Source organism: Salminus brasiliensis, chromosome 12 (genome assembly GCF_030463535.1).
Source record: "Salminus brasiliensis chromosome 12, fSalBra1.hap2, whole genome shotgun sequence".
NCBI classification, from domain to species: Eukaryota; Metazoa; Chordata; class Actinopteri; order Characiformes; family Bryconidae; genus Salminus; species Salminus brasiliensis.
The window spans coordinates 38,021,816-38,042,829 of record NC_132889.1 but is presented as its reverse complement, the minus strand read 5'-3'; the positions used below and the strand labels follow the sequence as shown (position 1 = coordinate 38,042,829).

Below are 21,014 nucleotides of genomic sequence, written 5' to 3'. Positions count from 1 at the left end.
AACCACCGCACAGCTCCTGCACAGCTCCACAGACTCCACAACCATCACACAGCTCCTGCACAGCTCCACAACCACCGCACAGCTCCTGCACAGCTCCACAACCACCGCACAGCTCCTGCACAGCTCCACAACCACCGCACAGCTCCTGCACAGACTCCACAACCACCGCACAGCTCCTGCACAGACTCCACAACCACCGCACAGCTCCTGCACAGACTCCACAACCATCACACAGACTCCATAACCACCGCACAGCTCCACAACCATCGCACAGCTCCTGCACAGCTCCACAACCACCACCCAGCTCCTGCACAGACTCCACAACCACCGCACAGCTCCACACACAGCTTTTACACAGGGTCAGAGGCACTGTTAGTAATTTTACTTCAGGGCCGCCTCAGCAGAGACGCTCGGCCAGCGAGTCAGCGAGGGGAAGGGATGTTGTTGACTTACAGACGAGGCCACAAGACCTTCGTTTGCAGGAGGAGAAGGACTAATTCAGAGAGACAAAGGCTTCAGTGAGCTCCTCTGCTGGTTCCTCACTCCGGCTCAGAGCTGCAGGTCATGTGGAAAGCACATGATCCACACAGGTACCACAGCAGCACTCCTCAGAGCCTAATCTTTACAACAGCGGCTCCAGAGCAGACTTTAACCCTGACCGTGGAGCGACGGGCCGGGACAAAGGTCTCCTCCCCGAGCAACACTCTGAACCACTTTTTACATGCACTATGTCCAAATGTTTGTGGACACCCCTTCTAATGAATGCATTTAGCTACTTTAAGTTGCACCCATTGCTGATACACACACAGCGTGGAGGATGGGCTGCTTGGGCATTAGGCATGGTGCCCGACTCAGTGCGACATAGAATTGAGCATAAAACCCTGGAGACAGCCTGGAGACACTCCTGCCTTTTATTAAAGACGGTAGAAACCCTGACTCGCTCCCTCTGCCTCCTGTAAGGCACAAACCCTGAGTCGCAGCAGTGCAGCGAGAGACGTCTGCCCACGTCTGAAGGAGCTCGACTTTGTCCGAAAGCAGCAGTTCGGCTAAATATAGACGCGCATTTCCAGGACAGAGCGGCAGATGAATGGCTGATCTGATAGGAAACCAGTGTTTTTCGGCGAGGCACATGGTGGCCCGCTCCAGCACACACACAGAAATAGTGCCCTTTCATCGCCGGAGCCAAACCCAGCAGGGTAAAGCTAACACGCTCGGCCGCGGCCAAAACCAAGAACCAGCAATTTTCCAATTAAGCCGCATTTTTATGGGTTTGTCGGGCAGTAAAGTTAAAGGCTAGACGAAAGGAAGTCCTGAAAACAAACAAATAAGTGTGGGGCAGCACGTGGTGACTGAATTAGCCTTTCCCAAAGTGGCCGATAATGGTTTAACACACGCTCAAACCACCAAACCAGAACACACACTCCAGAAAAACAGCTCAGGTCAAACACTGAAAGAGAAAGCACTTGATTAGATCAGAGTTAGTAATGGGATTAGGCCTGGGCTGAGACCAGCTTACAAAGAAGGCCTTGTAGGAAACTGACCAGGCCTCAAGACCAGGGGCAATTTGCACCTTAAAGGGGCACATGTCCCACATTTTTGCACCTCAAGAGGTCCACACATGACCAAAAACAGCAGGTCGTCTTTACACGACCATTGTCCAGTCTCTATTCAGCTCTGAGAAGCATACAATCCATTTTCAGCTACTACTGTGCCTTTAAGATATGCAAATGAGCTTGGTTCTGATAGGCGAGCCTGTATTTTGGGGTAACAGTTGAAGACTAAGGAAAGCTTTTCTCCAAAACAGTGATAAGGGGACATGAGCTTTTGCCCTATGCTTCATATAAACATTATAGAGCATTATAGAGCGCCCCCTACGCTTCCTGTAGTGTATTACAGTCTGTCAGAATGAGCATGTGGATCATATGATCATTATAGAGCGCCCCCTACGCTTCCTGTAGTGTATTACAGTCTGTCAGAATGAGTGTGTGGATCATATAATCATTATAGAGCATTATAGAGCGCCCCCTACGCTTCCTGTAGTGTATTACAGTCTGTCAGAATGAGCGTGTGGATCATATGATCATTATAGAGCATTATAGAGCGCCCCCTACGCTTCCTGTAGTGTATTACAGTCTGTCAGAATGAGCGTGTGGATCATATGATCATTATAGAGCACTATAGAGCGCCCCCTACGCTTCCTGTAGTGTATTACAGTCTGTCAGAATGAGCGTGTGGATCATATGAGCATTATAGAGCATTATAGAGCGCCCCCTACGCTTCCTGTAGTGTATTACAGTCTGTCAGAATGAGCGTGTGGATCTTATGAACATTATAGAGCATTATAGAGCATACATACACACACACACACACACACACACACACACACACACATATACACACACAGAGAGAGGTACCAGAGCTGGGTAATATGTAAGTGGGTTGGGCCTCACACTCCTGGTTGTGTTTGTGAGAGAACGTGCGAGAGCAGCACGGCAGTGTGAGTTTACAATGTGTGTAGTGTGATTTGACCTTTGACCCTCTTTCACTCTCTCAGCATTGCAGCAGATCAAACTCCAACCCCTCCAGCAGAGGTGTACACACACACACACACACACACACACACACACACACACAAGCAAATTCACCAAACGTCAAGCCGTTCGAGATGTTCCACAGCTCGGGTGAGAACGTTACAGTGGAGCCTAATGAAGACCTGCAGTATTAATAGACTGACGTGGGCTGACTGTATTTTTAGCTTTTCCACCAGACCAACAAACATCCTGCTGTTCACATCAACACCATTAAAGATGAAGGCTTGATCTTCCACCACAACAAGGTGTGTGTGTGTGTGTATATAATCTACATACATCAATCAGCCATAACATTAGCACCACTGACAAGCTGAGGTGAACATCATCTCCTGTCAGGGGGCAGATCTACATATTAGGCAGCGAGTGAACAGTCAGTTCTCGAAGCTGCTGAAGCAAGAGTAAGAATCTGAGACACTTTGACAAGAACCAAACTGTGATGTTCTAGACGAGTCAGACTGGGCCAGAACATCTCCAGAACATCAGGAAGCAGGTCTTGTGGGGTGTTCTCTCCCGGGATGCACCCATGGCTCCAAGGAGGGGCAACCGATGAACCGCCAACAAGCGTATGGGCACCTAAGGCTTATTAATTCATGCTCATGGAGGCCCCGCCCACCTCACAACTTGGATACCAACCAATCAATCAGTCTATCCTCCAATGTACCCAGCCCATACACCCATTTAACTAGCTGCCTACCCATCCAACCACCAGTCTACCCATTCATCCACTCCTCCATCCATCTGTCTACCCAATCCATACTTGCATCCCATTCATCCACCCAACTATCATCCATCTGTGGTGTAAATCTCAATCTTTCAACCCCAATCTGGATAGATTTTCACTCTTTACATTTTACCTGCAAATGTAAATATGCCTCATTTACATAAACGCACGACAGGTCGTTTCCTACGGGACCATCAGAGCGCTACACATCAGCCCTGAAGCTCTGAGCCATTCCTGGAGGTTGTTTCTCTAGTAGAGGAGGGACAGAAGGCTGGTGGTGTAAATCGTCCTTTTAGGCCTCTTTCTCCTCCCCGTCCCAGCGCCCCTCGGCCCCCTGCCAGAACAGGTTTCAGCCCCCGGGCCCTCCCTCCGTTTTACAGCCCGGGTTTATGGCTGCCCCAGGTTTCCCTTTCTGCCCTCTTTTCCTCTGCGTTTTACGGCCTGCATCACACGAGACGCCACCATCCCCCCTCTGTCTGAGGTTTTAGTGCCCACTAAAGTTCTTTCTTTCCTGAGGAAGCAAGCCCCTCTCCAACGCAAGACCACGTTCTGTTAACCACCACCAGTGGGCATGCAGGTTCCTGCCAGACCGTCCATCAGACGAGGAACATTCATGCCGATCTCACTTTGTGGGTAAACGATCACCCACTATCAAGAGCTCCACCCCCGTCACACCTTGCTACCAAACACTGGGAGGATGAAGACCACCACCATGCTTCTTCTGAGACACCTGAAGCTCCACCACATCTTCTCAAACGTCTAACAGCTAACACAACACCACTGGAGCTTAACACACGCCTGGAGGAGGAGGAAATGCTAACTAGCTAACTGCTAATTCAGCCAACAGATGCCCATGCTGGCTAGCTGGCTGCATTATATAAAGCATTTTCAAATGACCACAGTGCCACCTATGCTTCCTGTAGGGTATTACAGTTTGTCAGAATGACATAATTTAGTAATAATAATAAAAAAAAATAATATAGATGCACCGATACCACTTTTCCTTTCCATTACTGACACCAGATTTGCAAGTATCTGCCGATACAGAGTACCGATACCAACTCTGACTTACTCTGAATACTCGACAGACGGCTATAAACCCTGATGCTCCTTAAAAAGAACAGCATGTGAAAAGATTCAGAGCTGGGAAACAATACAAATGGCCACAGTGCAGCAAGCAAGAGGGAAGCATAATCTTGCTAAGCTAAAACAGCTTTTATTTGGTGTTTAAAATTCACATTTCATTATAAGAACTCGTAAAGTCTCTACGTAAAAAGATCGTAAACTTCACTGTGTGGCTTTAAAACAAGCTGATTTAACTCTTAAACTTTTGATTTTAGAACCAAAATAAACATCAGATGGAACGAAAAAGTGTCCAAAGTTCCCTTAAACGTCTGTTTAATGGTCTACTTTTAAACAGACTTCTATTTATCATTTATTTTTTTATTTGTTTATTCATTTATTATTTATTATTACGTATTTAACTATTTAAGACTGGCTGTTTACTGGATGCTTAAACATTTAGTTTAATAAAAATATGCAAACTAACATTTACAATGTTAAAAAAAAAAAAAAAAAAAAATATATATATATATATATATATATATATATATATATATATATATATGGCATCAGTAAGCTTCAGGGTTTTGGATCGGCGATCTTGCCGATATTGATACTGTATGTGTCTGTATCGGCGCAACCCTAAAAAAAAAATATATATATATATATATATATATATATATATATATATATATATATATATATATATATATATATAAATTCACATTAAACAAGTCCCTTTTTGGCCCATTTCCCCCCCACAGACACCAAGTTTGCTCCAAATCCCAAGGGTTCCTGAGAGCCACAGCACAGGAGAACTTGCAAGTCCAAGTGTTTGACCTCCAGACCTTCCAGAACATCCAGCGGTTCTGTTTACGAGTGAGTAAAGGAGGGCTCTCCAACTCAGGAGCCTTCATTTCTGCAGCGGAAGCTCTCCGCGAGGATTAAGTGAGCTCTCGCTGCTCCTGCTGCTACTGAACTCCTGCCCTGCTCTGCATCTCAGCAGACGTCACCGTCACACTGCAGCGAGCTTACGAGCGAAACAGATGCAGGGTCACCCGTCTGTAACCAAGTTAATCGCTGCTCCGGTGTCCGAGAGCATCCCAGGCACTGGGGCAGAGTAGCTTAGGCGGCTTTAGCCCTAGCAACAGAATCCGTCGGCGCGCTTGGGCACGACGCCTTCCAAATCCGCCTTAGCGCAACGCAAATAGCACTTCCTCTACGAGAGGCGGAGCGAGAGGGGGGCCGAGGAGCTGGAGAGCAGGAGGTTATGGATTACTGAGCTCAGAGAGGCCGAGACAAAAGGCACGATGTTTAAAACGAAACTCGGTTTGAGGAGCTGTGCGGCTGAGGAACGCCGGGTTCCGGCGGTTTCGGTGCTCGGCCTCCGCGGCGGCGCATTAAAGCACAGAGGGCCGCTCATATCTGGAAGCAAGCCAAGAGTTGCGAAACCTTCCCCTCATGTCTTGCGCAGGAGCGAGCGGCTGGCGTTACGCCACACCTTGATTGCGGAGCGGCTAGCGAGGCTCAGCCTGACGTAAATGCAGGTTTCAGAGACAGCGCGGAGATGCACTACGTGTCCAAATGTTTGTGGACACCACTTCTAATGGAGACACACACACACAGCTTGTCTAGTCCATGTAGAGAAGTACTGCCAATAGAATAGGACTCTCTGCAGAAGCCAGGCGTGGGCTAGAGAGGTATAAAGCCCCCCAGCATTGAGCTGTGGAGCAGTGGAAGCTACATTCAATACTTTTGGGAGGAATTGGTGATGATCCATCCAACATCCTGACCACCGCGAAGCTCCCGTTTCTCAATGCAACTTTAGAGTAGATACTGTAGAAGACGTTACTCCAACAAAAGCAGAATCAACTCTCCTTAATACCCTCGATTTCAGAAGAAAATATTAGCTGTCCCAATACTTTTGTCAATTTAGTGTATTCAATTCCACTGTATGTCCCTGTATGTCAACACTGTTTCAAGCTACCCAAAGTGCTTCTGTACACCCAACACCAGCATAAAGCTGAAGGACCAAACTCTGGACGTCCAGCACCACGTCTTTTGCGTTTGAGGTAAGGGGGTCGATTTCATCCGTCGCCAGGCGCCTCCTTCAAGCGCTGCTCCACTTCAGCATCCTAAACGCTTCCATACGAGTCTGGCTGAAAGCTGTCCACACCGTTTACCCCACTGCTCATTTCACGTCGACCACTCACTCGCCTGAACTTCACCACCCAGCCGCTGAGGGAAAGCTAATCGCTTGAGAAGTTCTCCAAGATCAACAGGCGACCCACTTCAGAGGGGAAGCGTTTAGCGCCAGTTCATGCGCTGCAGCGTTTGTGGTGCTGGGGGTGTCCCGGGATTCCTGTGTTGATTTGGTTCTGGCAAGTTACAGGATCTTAAGTGCCCATTTAAGGGTGGGGGGGTAGTGGGCGTTCCAGTCAACCTCCGAGAGCTCGTTCAGCATCGCTTCGGCAGGTGAAAGGTTCACTTGAGCATCGGTGTGGTTGGTGTAGTGTAGTGGGCAACACCACAACCCTCCCTGCGTTAGACTGGGGTTCAATCCTCAGGCTGGACAAACACTCCACTCTACACCAATAAGAGACCTTGGATCAGACGCCTAACTCTGTATTCTGCTACCGGGGAAACATGATTGACAGGTAAGAGCTCTACGTGTAAATACTCTGTTTAATCAATTAAATACCTCGTTTAACATCACATGCAGTATTTCCTAACTCCATTTGTACTTTTATCTTTATTTAATTTAAATATGTGCATCCTGCTCTTTTTTTAACGTGTGTATTTATTTTATTTACATTTTCAAATACATATTTCATTAAAATAGGTGCATTCTTTACAATGTTTAGGTGTCTTTTGTACTTTATTTTGAATTTGACTGATCTTTTATTGCTCACTGTTACGAAGCATCATGACTTTATTTTAATATGTGGGTTAATATCTAATTCATTTAAATATCCTTTCATTTTTATTTTTATGAGCAATTATTGTTTTATTTTAACCTATATTATTATGCATTTATTTTATTTTAATGTACATTACTTTATTTACATTTTTATTTAATGTGTTATTTTACATTTTTATTTAATGTTTTTATTTTTCATTTGTATTTAATGTGTATTAATTTTAATTTTTTATTTAGTGTATTTAATGTGTATTTATAATTTTTTTTATTTAATGTGTTTTTATTTAATGTGTTATTTTACATTTTTATTTAATGTTTTTATGTAATTTTTATTTAATGTGTATTAATTTTACATTTTTATTTAGTGTATTTAATGTGTATTTATTATTTTTTTATTTAATGTGTTTTTATTTCATTTTTATTTAATGTGTTTTATTTTTAAATCATTTTATTCTTATGCTGTTTTGATTTTAGATGTATCTATATAAAGCACTCTGAACTGCCTGCCTATAAATAGACTCGCCTGGCCTTCAGAAAGAGACAGTTGTGATCGTGATAGTTCGGCCAAACATTACCATCATCCTCAACTCATCCCAAAAGTACTGGATGGAGCTCCACCACCACCATCACTCCAGAGAACACAGCTCTTCCACTGCTCCACAGCTCCTCAATGCTGGGGGGCTTTATACCCCTCTAGCCCACACCTGGCATTACAGTAGAGTTGTCCACAAACTTTTGGACATGCAGTGTTGGGTATTTTTTTCGTCGCTTTAAGCTGGAGAGACCACAGGGGCTCCCGCTGCTTACATTTGCGTACCCTCAGCCCTTCCACGTTCCTCACGGCACAGATGTGGGGTTCCATCCCGCCAGACAGCCAGCAGGCCGGCATGTGCACGAGTCCAGCTCTGTATTTAAGGCTAAGAGAAATAAACACTCGGCCCTCTCAGCCAAAACCGCAGCACGGCCAGCGCTGCCCTGCCAGCGAGGGGGGGGGGGGCTGCTGGCAGAGAGGCCAACACACCAACTCCCCGACTCCCCGGCTGCTCTCTGGGCAGGAGGCCTGCCACGCCGGCTGGAGCCAAGGCGAGCGTTTCGGAAAGCTCTGGACTGTCCCCGTTTCCTTCCTTCTCCCTTCTCTTTCCACACCACTCTTCTTCTCCTCCTCCTCCTCCTCCTCGTCCTCGTCAACCCCCCCACCCCCACGTGCCACCCCTCTTTGTGCTGACTGCAGCGCCACCACGCCGCCCTATTGTTCCCTCCACCATTCAGGGGAAACGATAAACCACACACAGCCTTCCTTCAGCCGGGACTTCCTCACTCACTCCACATGAAAGTCATCAAGGGCCTCCAGTGAAGACCGGATTCCAGGAGAGCGCTCAAGGCCACATGGTCACACTAGCAGATAAACGTGCAACACCACCCATCAACACCACCACCACTACTACAACTCCACCACCAGCAGCAAAAAGTCCACCAACACAACTGATACCATAACCATAAACCTGCAACATCATTAACATCCAGAACACCAACTGTCTACCAGCCCCAACGACAGCACCACCACCACCACCAGCACCACAGACACCAACAGCCAAAAAACCCCCACCATCAATAGAGAAGCTATACGACTAATACCACAATCACTACTCCACCAGCACCACCATCATCAATAATACCAGTTACTACACCACCACCACCAATACCAGTTACTACACCATCATTAACACCCCCAGCAATACCAGCTACTACACCGATCATTATTAACACCACCATCATTAACACCACCAGCAATAGCAGCTACACCACCACCACCATCAATACCAGCAACTACACCATGATCATTATCAACATCAATACCAGTTACTACACCACAATCATTAACACCACCACCACTATCAATACCAGTTACTACACCACTATCATTAACACCCCCAGCAATACCAGCTACAACACCAATCATTATTAACACCACCACCACCATCAATACCAGTTACTACACCACCATCATTAACACCACCAGCAATACCAGCTACTACACCACAATCATTAACACCACCACCACCACCATCAATACCAGCAACTACACCATGATCATTATCAACATCAATACCAGCTACAACACCACAATCACTATTAACACCACCACCATCAATACCAGTTATTATACACCACCATCATTAACACCCCCAGCAATACCAGCTACAACACCAATCATTATTAACACCACCACCACCACCATCAATACCAGTTACTACACCACCATCATTAACACCCCCAGCAATACCAGCTACTACACCACAATCACTATTAACAACACCACCATCAATACCAGTTATTATACACCACCATCATTAACACCACCAGCAATACCAGCTACACCACCACCACCCCAATACCAGTGACTACACCACAATAATTATTACCACCACCACTATCATCATCACCACCAATACCAGCTACACCACCACCAATACCAGCTACTACACCACAATCACTATTAACAACACCACCACCATCAATACCAGTTACTACACCACCATCATTAATTCCTTCCAACTCTATTTTTTTTTAAGTAGAAATGAAGTTGGAGAACCTTTAGCAGGTTTTAAGAACCTTCACATAGTCAAATATAATAAAAGGTTCTATGCCAGATTAAAGGTTCTTCCCAGAAGCTTTACATGCTCTTTGAAGGTTTTTCAAACAGAACACATCTGAAAGAGAGATCTGCTGAGTGAGGTTCTACAGTCAGCTCTACAGTAGTGTGTAGGGTTCCTTTGATTTTTACCGGATGTGGAACATCAAAAAGGTTCTTCTCACTCTCAGCTCCACAAAAAAGCCTGACTTAGAGAGAGCTTGGTGAATGTGAAGAACTTTACACAGGTTCACAATGTTCTACACCAGTTCTTTCTAGAGCCTTTACAATATGTTCTACAATGTCTGGGTTCTTTACACTTCTCCAATACAGCCTCACAACGTTCTACACCAGTTCCACGGTTCTACTTACTCACACATCTGCTTTAAAAACATGGTTCTTTAAACAAACGGGTTCTTTAACACCACTGTGTAAAGACCCCCTTTTAGCACACACACACACACACACACACACACACACACACACACACACACACACACACACACACAGCAGTGCGGTGTTTATACCTTCAGAAACACACTCGTACTTCTCCGGTTCCATAATCCATTTTCCCCCGTATATAAATATTTGTTAGTGCTGAGGGGGGCCGTGATGTGACAGCGGCGGTCCCGCGGGAGGTGGGGGTGATGGAAGAGTGCGGAGAGATCACTCTGCCTGCTGTCACTCCAGCAGCCCCGGCAGCCTTCAGAGTGATGGAGAGCTTTTCAAACAGCGCGTGATGGATGCCTCAGGAGATCCGGAGCGGAGCGGTAGCAGGACCTTGTGAAAAGGAGGCCCAAGCTATCCCTGATGACCGAGCAGGACGAACGCAGGCTCTCGAAGGCCAAGAGAACCATTAAGGAGAAGCGTGCAATCAGGGCGGGGGCGCGGAGGACAAATCGGAGGACTTGTGGAGATGGAGGAACATGCACATCAGCTCGGACTAACATCTCCAGATATTGTGGGTTTAGTGTTCTGATCCGCACTCCCCATAAAGAGTCAGGTCAGGGAACTAAGCTCGTCTCTACAGAACCGTTCTCCAAACATCAGAAATGCCAACAAATCCAAACTACAAAGGTTCTGTAGGGCAGCGCTTCTCAAACCAGTCCTCAAAACCCTCCAGAAGGTCCACCTGACCCGGCACCACAAAAATGTGGACCACCAGTGTGGTTCTTCTACAGCTTCTACAGCATTGCTCCAAACTACCATCACTACCATAAAACACCTCAACCCTCTCCTCCCTAAACGAGTCCCACCATTTAATTCTGACCAAATATATCTATTATAAATGTTGCCATTTCAAAAATAAGCCACAATCAGAAAGCATAATATAAATATAAGCATAATAAATAAATCACAAATAATCAATATAATAAAAAACAAACTTGTTTATATCAACTAAGTAATTAACCACAAGCATATACACCTGCACCTGTAATAAATAATAATAATAATATAAATAACCACACTTAATGGAGCTGGTAAATAATTGCCAGTACAGATGTTAAATGTACCCATTGCTGCACCCAGTAATATAATTTTATTATAATAATCTGCAAACATAAATATAATCTCAAAAACGCCCATCATATAAATAAACCAGCCCACTAACTTATTATATATGGCAAATAAATCACTAGCATAAATACTAAATTTAATAACAGCACCCATAATTAAACTGTTACACACATTAATTACATATTAAAAACTAATTATATATACACACACACACACACACACTTTAATATTTAACAATTTAACATTAATTAATAAATAAATTACTGCCATATTAAACACCTTGTTTGAGCTTCTTTTAAGTTTTATTCACTAAATAAACACAAACTGTGTCTAAACTGTGCAGAATCAACAGAACGCACCATTCAAACAGTGGTGTCCAAACTTTTGCACCCTGCTGTGATATAAATATGGTGAGGACGGTCGGAGCGCTGGAGTGAGAGACTAACGCCGGGATGTGACTCGGGCTCCGCTCTCGGCTCTCCGAGCTCAGCGGAGATCCAGCAGCAGATGGGTTTGATCTGTCCCAACTTCCTCGCTGCCGTGAGCGAGGCTGAGTAAACCCGGCACCGCGGGCCGAGTCTCTCTGACCTCTCCGACCCCTCTCTCCAGGATGGTGGGGGTTGGGCTAAATACTTCAGCTGGTGTGGAGGAGCGGCGTTCCCCGTAAGAGAGGGACGCCGGCCTGCAGAACAAATCATCCCTCGCTCAGACAGGCTTACGCCACACCACCGCGCTCGCCGCTGACCGGCCCGAATCCGGCCCTCTCCGGCCCTTGGGACAACACCGACCCAAATAGAGGGCTTTCTGACAGAGCTACAGGTCCCGCACACACCGACCCACTACAGCTGTGCATTGACCAGAACCTGGTGGGTCAGGATTCAATATACTGCAATACTGTAAAAGGCTCGCCACGGCACCATAGCAACAACTACAGCCCATCATACAGTATAAGAAACATGATTCATATAACTTTAGCTGACCTCGATTTTGGAAGAGATCCCATTAATGCTACATGATGGGCTTAAATTTATGTTTTATTTATAAGAATTAAATATTTTCATGTTTAAATGTGTAAAGAAATGTAAAATCACCAAAAGTTCATTGCTCTTTAAGTGTGTAATTTCATTATTATGCTATTAATTATTATTATTATTATTATTTAAATGGCACAAAATAGTCAAAAATGACAATATCATCATTTATCGCAAATATTTCTGGGACAATATTCCGTCCAGGCTAATAAATTGCATCCCATATTTCAGAGAAACTGCCATAGAAATCATAATATACATAAAATCAGAGTAAAAGAACCGCTGTCTGACACAAACCTTTACATCTAAACTATTAATAAATAATCAATACTGGGTGTCTGAGAATCAATACAGTACTGCAATACCTCGATTTATCAATATTTTCTTTGAACATGAACTGATAAAACTTTCTCTTTTCCAAAACGGGAGACGACAAAATTAATTTCGCCTCTAAAAACTGCTGAGCTTTAAAATGACCTTTTTAAAATTGAAGCTCTGCACTTAAACTGAGCCTCTAAAAGTCTACATACACACACACACACACACACACACACACACACACACACACACACACACACACACTCCTGCCCCACAGCAACAACAACATTAGATCACACAGGGGGAGTGTGTGCCGTTTCAGGACAGATCTGTAACAGGATAAGATCAGATTTGAGATTTTCTGCTGATATGGGTCCCCATATCCATCCAAGGCCATGTTTCCCCATATATACACTCATCCACACCCATATGTACACCCTCCATTGGCGTATATACCCTTCCACACCCATCAAGAGTCATCCAAATACCCCACATTTACCATATACGCCCAATACAAACTACTTCTACATCCACGCACATAAATACCACCATGTATACCACCTGTACAGGACCACTCACGCCGTTTTCATTTTCTATAAACAGAGCTTTATCAGGAAGCACTACTGTACTACTATAGTTTTAAAAGTGTGTGTGTGTGTGTGTGTGTGTGTGTGTGTGTATATTTAACAATTTCGGCCCATGACGTATCAGATTTGCTAAAGGTGCAGATATTTCCAGTGTACCCATCACTCAGAGAAGCATATATAACCCAAAGTTTTCAGATGTTGGTGCCTATTGTTGTTATGAACAAATTCTCCCACTAGTTTTTTCTAGCTTTTCCATCTATATACCGAATCCACTCATATATACCAACATATACCCATTCACATCCATATATAACCATGTATACCAATTCCAACCCATATGTACCAATATATACCCATCATCACCAATATATACCCATCCATAGTCATCTATACCCATCTGCTCACGACACCAATATGTACCATATACCCATTCAAAACCAACTATACCTATCCATACTCATATGTACCAATATATACCCATCATCACCATCTATTTTCATATATACCCATTCAAAACCTTTTATACCTATATACATACAGACACACACAACTGATACCCCTTCCCACCCATATGTACCAATATATACCCATCCATAGTCATCTATACCCATCTGCTCACGACACCAATATGTAACATATACCCATTCTTTACAATTATATAGACCCATTCAAAAACAACTATACCTATCCATACTCATATGTACCAATATATACCCATCCACGCCATCTATTTTCATATATACCCATTCAAAACCTTTATACCTATATACATACAGACACACACAACTGATACCCCTTCCCACCCATATGTACCAATATACGGCATACCCATTATACTTTACCAGTATATACCAAATCTACAACAAACTACACATATTCAGACCCATATGTACTAATATATACCCATCCACATCAATCTATACCCCCATATATATATATATATATATATATATATATATATATATATATATATATATATATATACACACACGTTAAAACCCATCCTCACCCATATATACACCCATTAAAAACCATTTTTATATATATACACATGCACACCCATCTATTCTCATATATGTGAGTGTAAACCCATATTTCCATCTACACAAACCCTCCACACCCATAGACACACTAATACAACGCAGTGTTTTGCAGAAAATCGTGGATTACGGCTGATATTTACTTAATGAGCCGTTTCTGTTTTGCTAGTATTGTGTCCATATAGTGAAGCTCTGCTCCCAGACAAGTGGTTAATGACTCAGAGGTCAGAAGTCCTCAAAACAAAACACAAGCCAAGCCAAAAGTCCAGCCCAGATGGAGTCGGTGCTGCTGAAAAGTAACACAACTGGCAGCAGAATTCCTGCACATCCATCCACAATCTGAACCAACCACTTCTGCATTAAAGTAAGACCCCCAACCCACCCACACATATTTACACTCATCAGCTGGTGCTTAGCCAACTGCTATCCCATTGACGCCAATGACCCCCTTCCCAACCCCCAACTATCTACACCCCTGTGGATCTCAAACGAAGGAGTTGATTAAACCAAAAGGTTCTCTATCCAGCCCCCCGTGTTTGTTCAGTCCCTTCTGCAAACATACCTGGTCCAGGTAATCACAGCCTCCAGATGTTTGAGGAGCTTGATCGTAATAAAAACAGAAATGAGGACTGGTCAAGGGTCACCGAGCTCTGGCCTGATAAGGCCTGTGTTTTATTACCTGAAATCCAAGACCTTCGGTAGATTCCACAGATACGATCACTGCTGGGGAAAGGGGAATTACGGCGATTTCTCAAACCTTCCACTAAGTAAACGGGTAATATGTAAACAAATAAGTCATTCAGACCAGAGCCAGAATAGTTAGGAGGTTTATGAAGACCCTGTTCCACCGTAGCTTCGAGAAGGTTGCCCTATAGAGGTTTGGGCAGCATGTAAAAAGCCTACTAGGCCGCTTCGGACCATCAGCACTGTTTACATCCCACCCACTGGATCAGGCGCACCTTAGGAAACACGGCTGGACCTCCCTGCAGTCTCCAGACCATCTCTGGTCTGGGCTGAGGTCTACCTGAACAGTAAAGCATGTGAAGGGGTAGAAGGAGAAGGCAGAAAGGTGGACCTACAGTGAGTGGATCCGCTCCAGTGCTGGGATCTCATGGAGGTGGTGAATCCTCGAGGTCCTCCAGCCACCAGGCCCTTCTCAGGAAGCAAGCAGCCCCGGGCTTGCTGGTAGTAATCCATGGTTAGAAAGGGGTTAGGACTGGCTGTGAGTCCCACCACATCCACACTTTCATACATGGTGCAAAAATAACACTAAAAATCCCAAAAAGAGAAGAAGTGTGTGTGTGTGTGTGTGTGTGTGTCCTGTAGCTCCAAAATCCAGATCTTCAATAACAGAAAAAAAATGCTTTGATGATTTACTGCAGATTTTAATCCACCTGTTTGGTCTAAAAATGTCTTTATAACTTCTTATGTGTTTATATATATATAATCTGTAGGAGTGTGCAAGTTTGAAACCCTACCAAGCTCGACCACAGTCCCTATGGGAAACACACACACACACACACACACACACACACACACACACTCACACACACACTCTTCCGAACAACTTAGCTCGTCGTTGCATAATCCTAATTACACGCATTAGCATGAAATGTGTAGAAATAAAGGGTTTTATGAAGGAAACGAGGAGAAAAGCGCGCGCATTTAAAAAAGTGCAGCAAAACAAAAACAAAGTGAAGCGCGAGACCAGAAAACTCCGCCGTTTCTGCAACAGCAGGGCTCTAAAACAGGCTCAGCTGCGGTCCAAACGGCTCCCGGGCTCCGTCAGAACCTCGACGAGGTCTTAAAGACGAAATCCGCGAACATCTTCAGTCTGTAAATCATCTTTTTACAATCCGAGCCCGGGCTGGCTGTGTCCACGCCGAGCAGCAGTAAGCTAAGGCTAACGCTAATGTGAGCGTTAATCCCTCGCGCCGGGTCCGCGCTGCCCAGCAACTTCGCTCCGTTTGTCAACCGGAGAACAGCCCAAACCCGAGCGGGAGCGGGGTTAACCTTCCCCACCCGTCCTTCGTCTTCGCTCCTAACGCTGGACGGCTTCAACCGAGGGGGGATACCGCCGGTCCCTCCGTCCTCCGCTCGCTTTTTCCTTCCAGCCGAAAATCCTCCACTGCGAAGACTGACGAGAGGCAGCAGCTGCGAGCAGAGCCCCGCCTCCGGCCCCGCCCACCGAGCACACAGACCCGCCTTGTGCGCGCAAAGCCACTCCCCCTTTCGCGTTCTCACATTCTCTCGCCTCTCATTGGCTGCTGGATTTGGCTCAAGTTTTATATTAAATACCGAAAATTAAATACTTTTATTTTTGCCTCTTTTTTATAATGTGAGTTGAAATATATTAATAAAGAAAAATATCAAATAAATATAAATATATTAAATATATTAAATATAAAATACATTTATTTAATAATAAATTAAAGACAGGGAAATAAAGTTAAGCCAAATAAAAAAGTCTCAATTAATTAACATAAATAAAACTATATTATATTAGACAAGCAAAATGGTGTTATTAAAAATATCAAATAAATATAAAAATATATTAAATAAATGTATAAAAAATGCTCAAGTCATATTTATTATTAAATAAAAAAAATAATTGATTTAATAATTAATAAAAGACTAAATAAATTTAAGCCAAATAAAAAAGTCTATTAATTAACATAAATAAAACTATATTATATTAGATAAGCAAAATGGTGTTATTAAAAATATCAAATAAATATAAAAATATATTAAATAAATGTATAAACATGCTCAAGTCATATTTATTATTAAATAAAAAAAATAATTGATTTAATAATTAATAAAAGACAATAAAATAAATTTAAGCCAAATAAAAAAGTCTATTAATTAACATAAATTAAACTATATTATATTAGATAAGCAAAATGGTGTTATTAAAAAATCAAATAAATATAAAAAATATATTAAATAAATGTATAAAAATGCTCGTCATATTTATTATTAAATAAAAAAAATAATTGATTTAATAATTAATAAAAGACAAAATAAATTTAAGCCAAATAAAAAAGTCTATTAATTAACATAAATTAAACTATATTATATTAGATAAGCAAAATGGTGTTATTAAAAAATCTAATAAATATAAAAAATATATTAAATAAATGTATAAAAATGCTCGTCATATTTATTATTAAATAAAAAAACATAAATTATATTTGATTAGATAAGCAAAATGGTTTGTTGTTAATATGACTTAATTAATAGAAGCCATAAATGATCAAATTTTTGTATATATATATATATATATATAGAGAGAGAGATACTTATATACTTACATTTTGTTATAACTCTTAACATCTTTTTATGTATATGTATATGTATATATATATATATCTTCAGACAATGTATGGGTGTGTTAAGTTGATCCTGATCTACTTAAACTATGTGTTGGATGGAGACTGGAATACTGGTCTTCCTCCAGGACAGTACTGGGAGAAGGAAAGTACAGTTAGTTTGTGTTTACTGTAATATATTATGTCGTTGTTTTTTAGCTTTAGAGCTCAGAGGGCCTAATGCTTCAGTACAGCACCGTACTGCACATCAGCACTGCCAGAAAGCAAACTGACGGTTTTATCAGTGTGGAAATGGCGTAGATAAACCTGGAAGTCTGGTCTGTTTCTGTGAATAAAGGTACATGAAGTCGGGATGCGGGTGCTGGATGAGATGGAGCGCTGACACGCGGCTGTTTTACCGCAGCTCTCATAACAAGACAATGAATAGTCAGGCCGGGACCTGGCGGCATCCGTCAGCTCGCCATTCCAAGGTTCCTGCCAGGCACTGATAGCTCCATCCATCAGAGCGGCGATGTATTAACCTCTCCTTATTTTCCGCCTTCAGCGCTCGCGTTCTCGTCCTTGACATGGAATACATAGAGTATTGATTTTCCTCCACTGTCTAAAATATTAGCCTGCGCACAAAAGGCCTCGCGTCCAATAAACGCACCTTCATTAATGGACGGGGTCCCTTTTTAATCCTCCCTGATCCGAATCACACCGGCAATGAAAAGGCCCCCGAGTGCCGCCTCTGACGGATGCGGTCAGTGACACATGCTTTCAGTATAATGATCAAATACGGGTTCGGGATAATTCCACACAAACCACTTAACTCGTTTCACTCAGGAGGTCAAAGGTGGCTGTGTTAGCCGGAATGAAAGAGCATTAGCAGCACATAAATAATATAGAGGATACACCGAATAAAGGCCTGCTCTGAACTGACCTGATTCCCCATGAATAAAACATAATACAAAAACTCGGGACGCCTCCTGAGATCCTTTGTCTTTTTGAACATAATTAAACATCTGGAGATCTGATCTTCATCTGATCAGACCTGAGAGATGAAGGTGATCTGACTAAACTCACACACCTGAAGAAACATCTTTAATCATCGTTTATAAAGTGGAATTAATAGAAATGTAAAAAGTCCCCCCACATGTATTACTCCTTCAGATGTGTAGAATCAGACTCAGGAGCAGAAGATCAGCTGCAGATGATCAGATCATGGTTGGAGAGGATTATTCTGGAGGAGTCTGGAGTCTGATTTAAACCTCAGACGTTTAGTCTGGTCTGATCTGGATTGATGGTTGAAGTGAGGGGTGAAGAAGATCACCATCATGGCCAGATCCAGAGAGCTCTCTGAGGCCTTCAGGAAGAAGGGTGGAGGGTCTTCCAGAGGTCAGAATTAGTTTTATTTGATTTATTTTGAAATTATTTAAATGTATTATTAAAACCAGCTCATATGAACTTCATTCTTCACCTTTACTGAAGGAAGGCTGTTCTGCTTAGAACTTCTGATGAGATTCAGGTGTAGCAGAGCATGGCATCTCCAGAAGTAGGATGGAATACAGTGCATTTGTCTTTAATACTACTCTCAGATCTCCCAGATACACAGTCAGTTACACACTAGTGCAAGTACATGTGATACACTATGTGTCCAAAAGTATCCAGACACTCCTTCTAATTAGTGCTTTCAGATGATTCCAGCTGCTCTCATAGAAAAGCATTGGTCCACTGGGCTACTTTCCTACGTTCCCAAACTTTGGGTTTGAAAGAGCTCTCTGAGGCCTTCAGAAAGAAGGGTGGAGATGCAGAGGAGTCTGGGAAGAGTTTTTTTTATTTTTAAGAAGATCTCAGAACAGTTAGAAATCAGACAACACGCCTGATGTTCATGGGAGGTGAGCAAGGAGGAAGCCCTTACTGTCAGTTGGGAGTTGGGACCTCCATAAGCATCGATTATTGAGCCGTGAGGACCCCGGACCCTGTCGCTGGTTCACCGGTGGTCCTTCCTTGGAGCACTTTTGTTTGGTAAGTACTGACCACTGCATACCGGGAGAGAACACCCCACAATACCTGATGCCTGATGTTCTGGAGATGTTCTGACCCAGTCGTTTATCTAGAACATCACAGCTTGGTTCTTGTCATAGTGTCTCAGGTTCTTACGCTTGCCCATTTTTTCTGCTTCAGCTCCTTCATCACCTTCAAGATCTGACTGTTGGCCTTGGCAGGAGCCACTGGACCCAGATTGCCGGTGTTACTCACTTCAGCTGTCAGTGGTTTTAATGTAATGGCTGTATCTTATTAAGCTGACTGTAAGCGAGCACACCTGAAAGCAGCGTCCCGCCTGCCGACCCTGCGTAAACCAGCTCCACTCGACTCAAGGACGCGATACGCCAACAGCCCTGTAATACAGCTCTCGCAGTACAGATACCGGCGGCAGACGGCCTGCAGGAGGAAACATGGCCCTGATGTAACGCAGTGCTCACAGAGAGTTCGGCCACCAGAACCCAACAGAACCCACAACACCGAACCCTGCAGCCGGACTCACAGTCTGACACCGCTCCAAAACACAGGGTTCTTCAAGGGTTCTTCAGCTAACGTGACATAATTTACATATTAAAGGTAAAGGTGTGCAGATTTGTCACTGTACTGTACATTTGACCTGGCGGTGGTAGTGAACACACACACAAACACACACACACACACACACACACTAATGAACTAGGGGCAGTGAGCACACACACACACACACACACCCAGAGTGGTGGGCAGCCAACTCCAGCGCCCGGGGACCAGAGAGAGAGAGGGTGAAGGGTCTTGCTCAAGGGCCCAACAGTAGCATCTTGCTGAGCCCGGGTATCGAACCCACAACCCCGTCATCAATAACCCGGAGCTCTAACCCAAACTTATTAATTAACTAATTAATTCATTTATTAATTAACAACTACTAATAATGTAAATATGACATTTTTAGTTAATTTTCAGAATTTTGCATATTGAAAAAAAATAAACTTATAACAGTCGGTTTTTAATTTTGTGTTTCAGTGTGTGAATTAAGTGAATTATTAGAAATTAATATTAATTAATTAATATATGCAGAGGTGTGTCTCATTTACAGTAGCAGACAAACCTGTAATTTGACCAAAACTTTTTTTTTATAAACTGTATGATGGTCAGTTCCTGTATTCTATTACACGGAAACATCAACAACAATAACTACAATTATTATTGTTGTTATTGTTGTTGTTGTTGTTGTTGTTATTAGTGAACGTTAAACAAACAA

The 21,014-nt window shown here is 43.2% G+C and overlaps 1 protein-coding gene across 2 annotated transcripts in view; it reads right to left on the bottom strand.

The window, feature by feature from the left end:
- rarab (retinoic acid receptor, alpha b) overlaps positions 1-21,014 on the bottom strand; it is a 137,415-nt gene that overhangs the window by 21,762 nt on the left and 94,639 nt on the right. Inside the window, exon 1 of one of the 2 annotated variants that reach the window (XM_072693716.1) lies at positions 15,500-16,519. The exons of the other annotated variant lie outside the window; for it this stretch is intronic. Coding sequence (XP_072549817.1) covers positions 15,500-15,674 — 175 coding nt within the window. The 5' untranslated portion in view covers positions 15,675-16,519. Of the gene's footprint in view, positions 1-15,499; positions 16,520-21,014 lie in introns of those variants that run through there. 2 annotated transcript variants of the gene reach the window in all.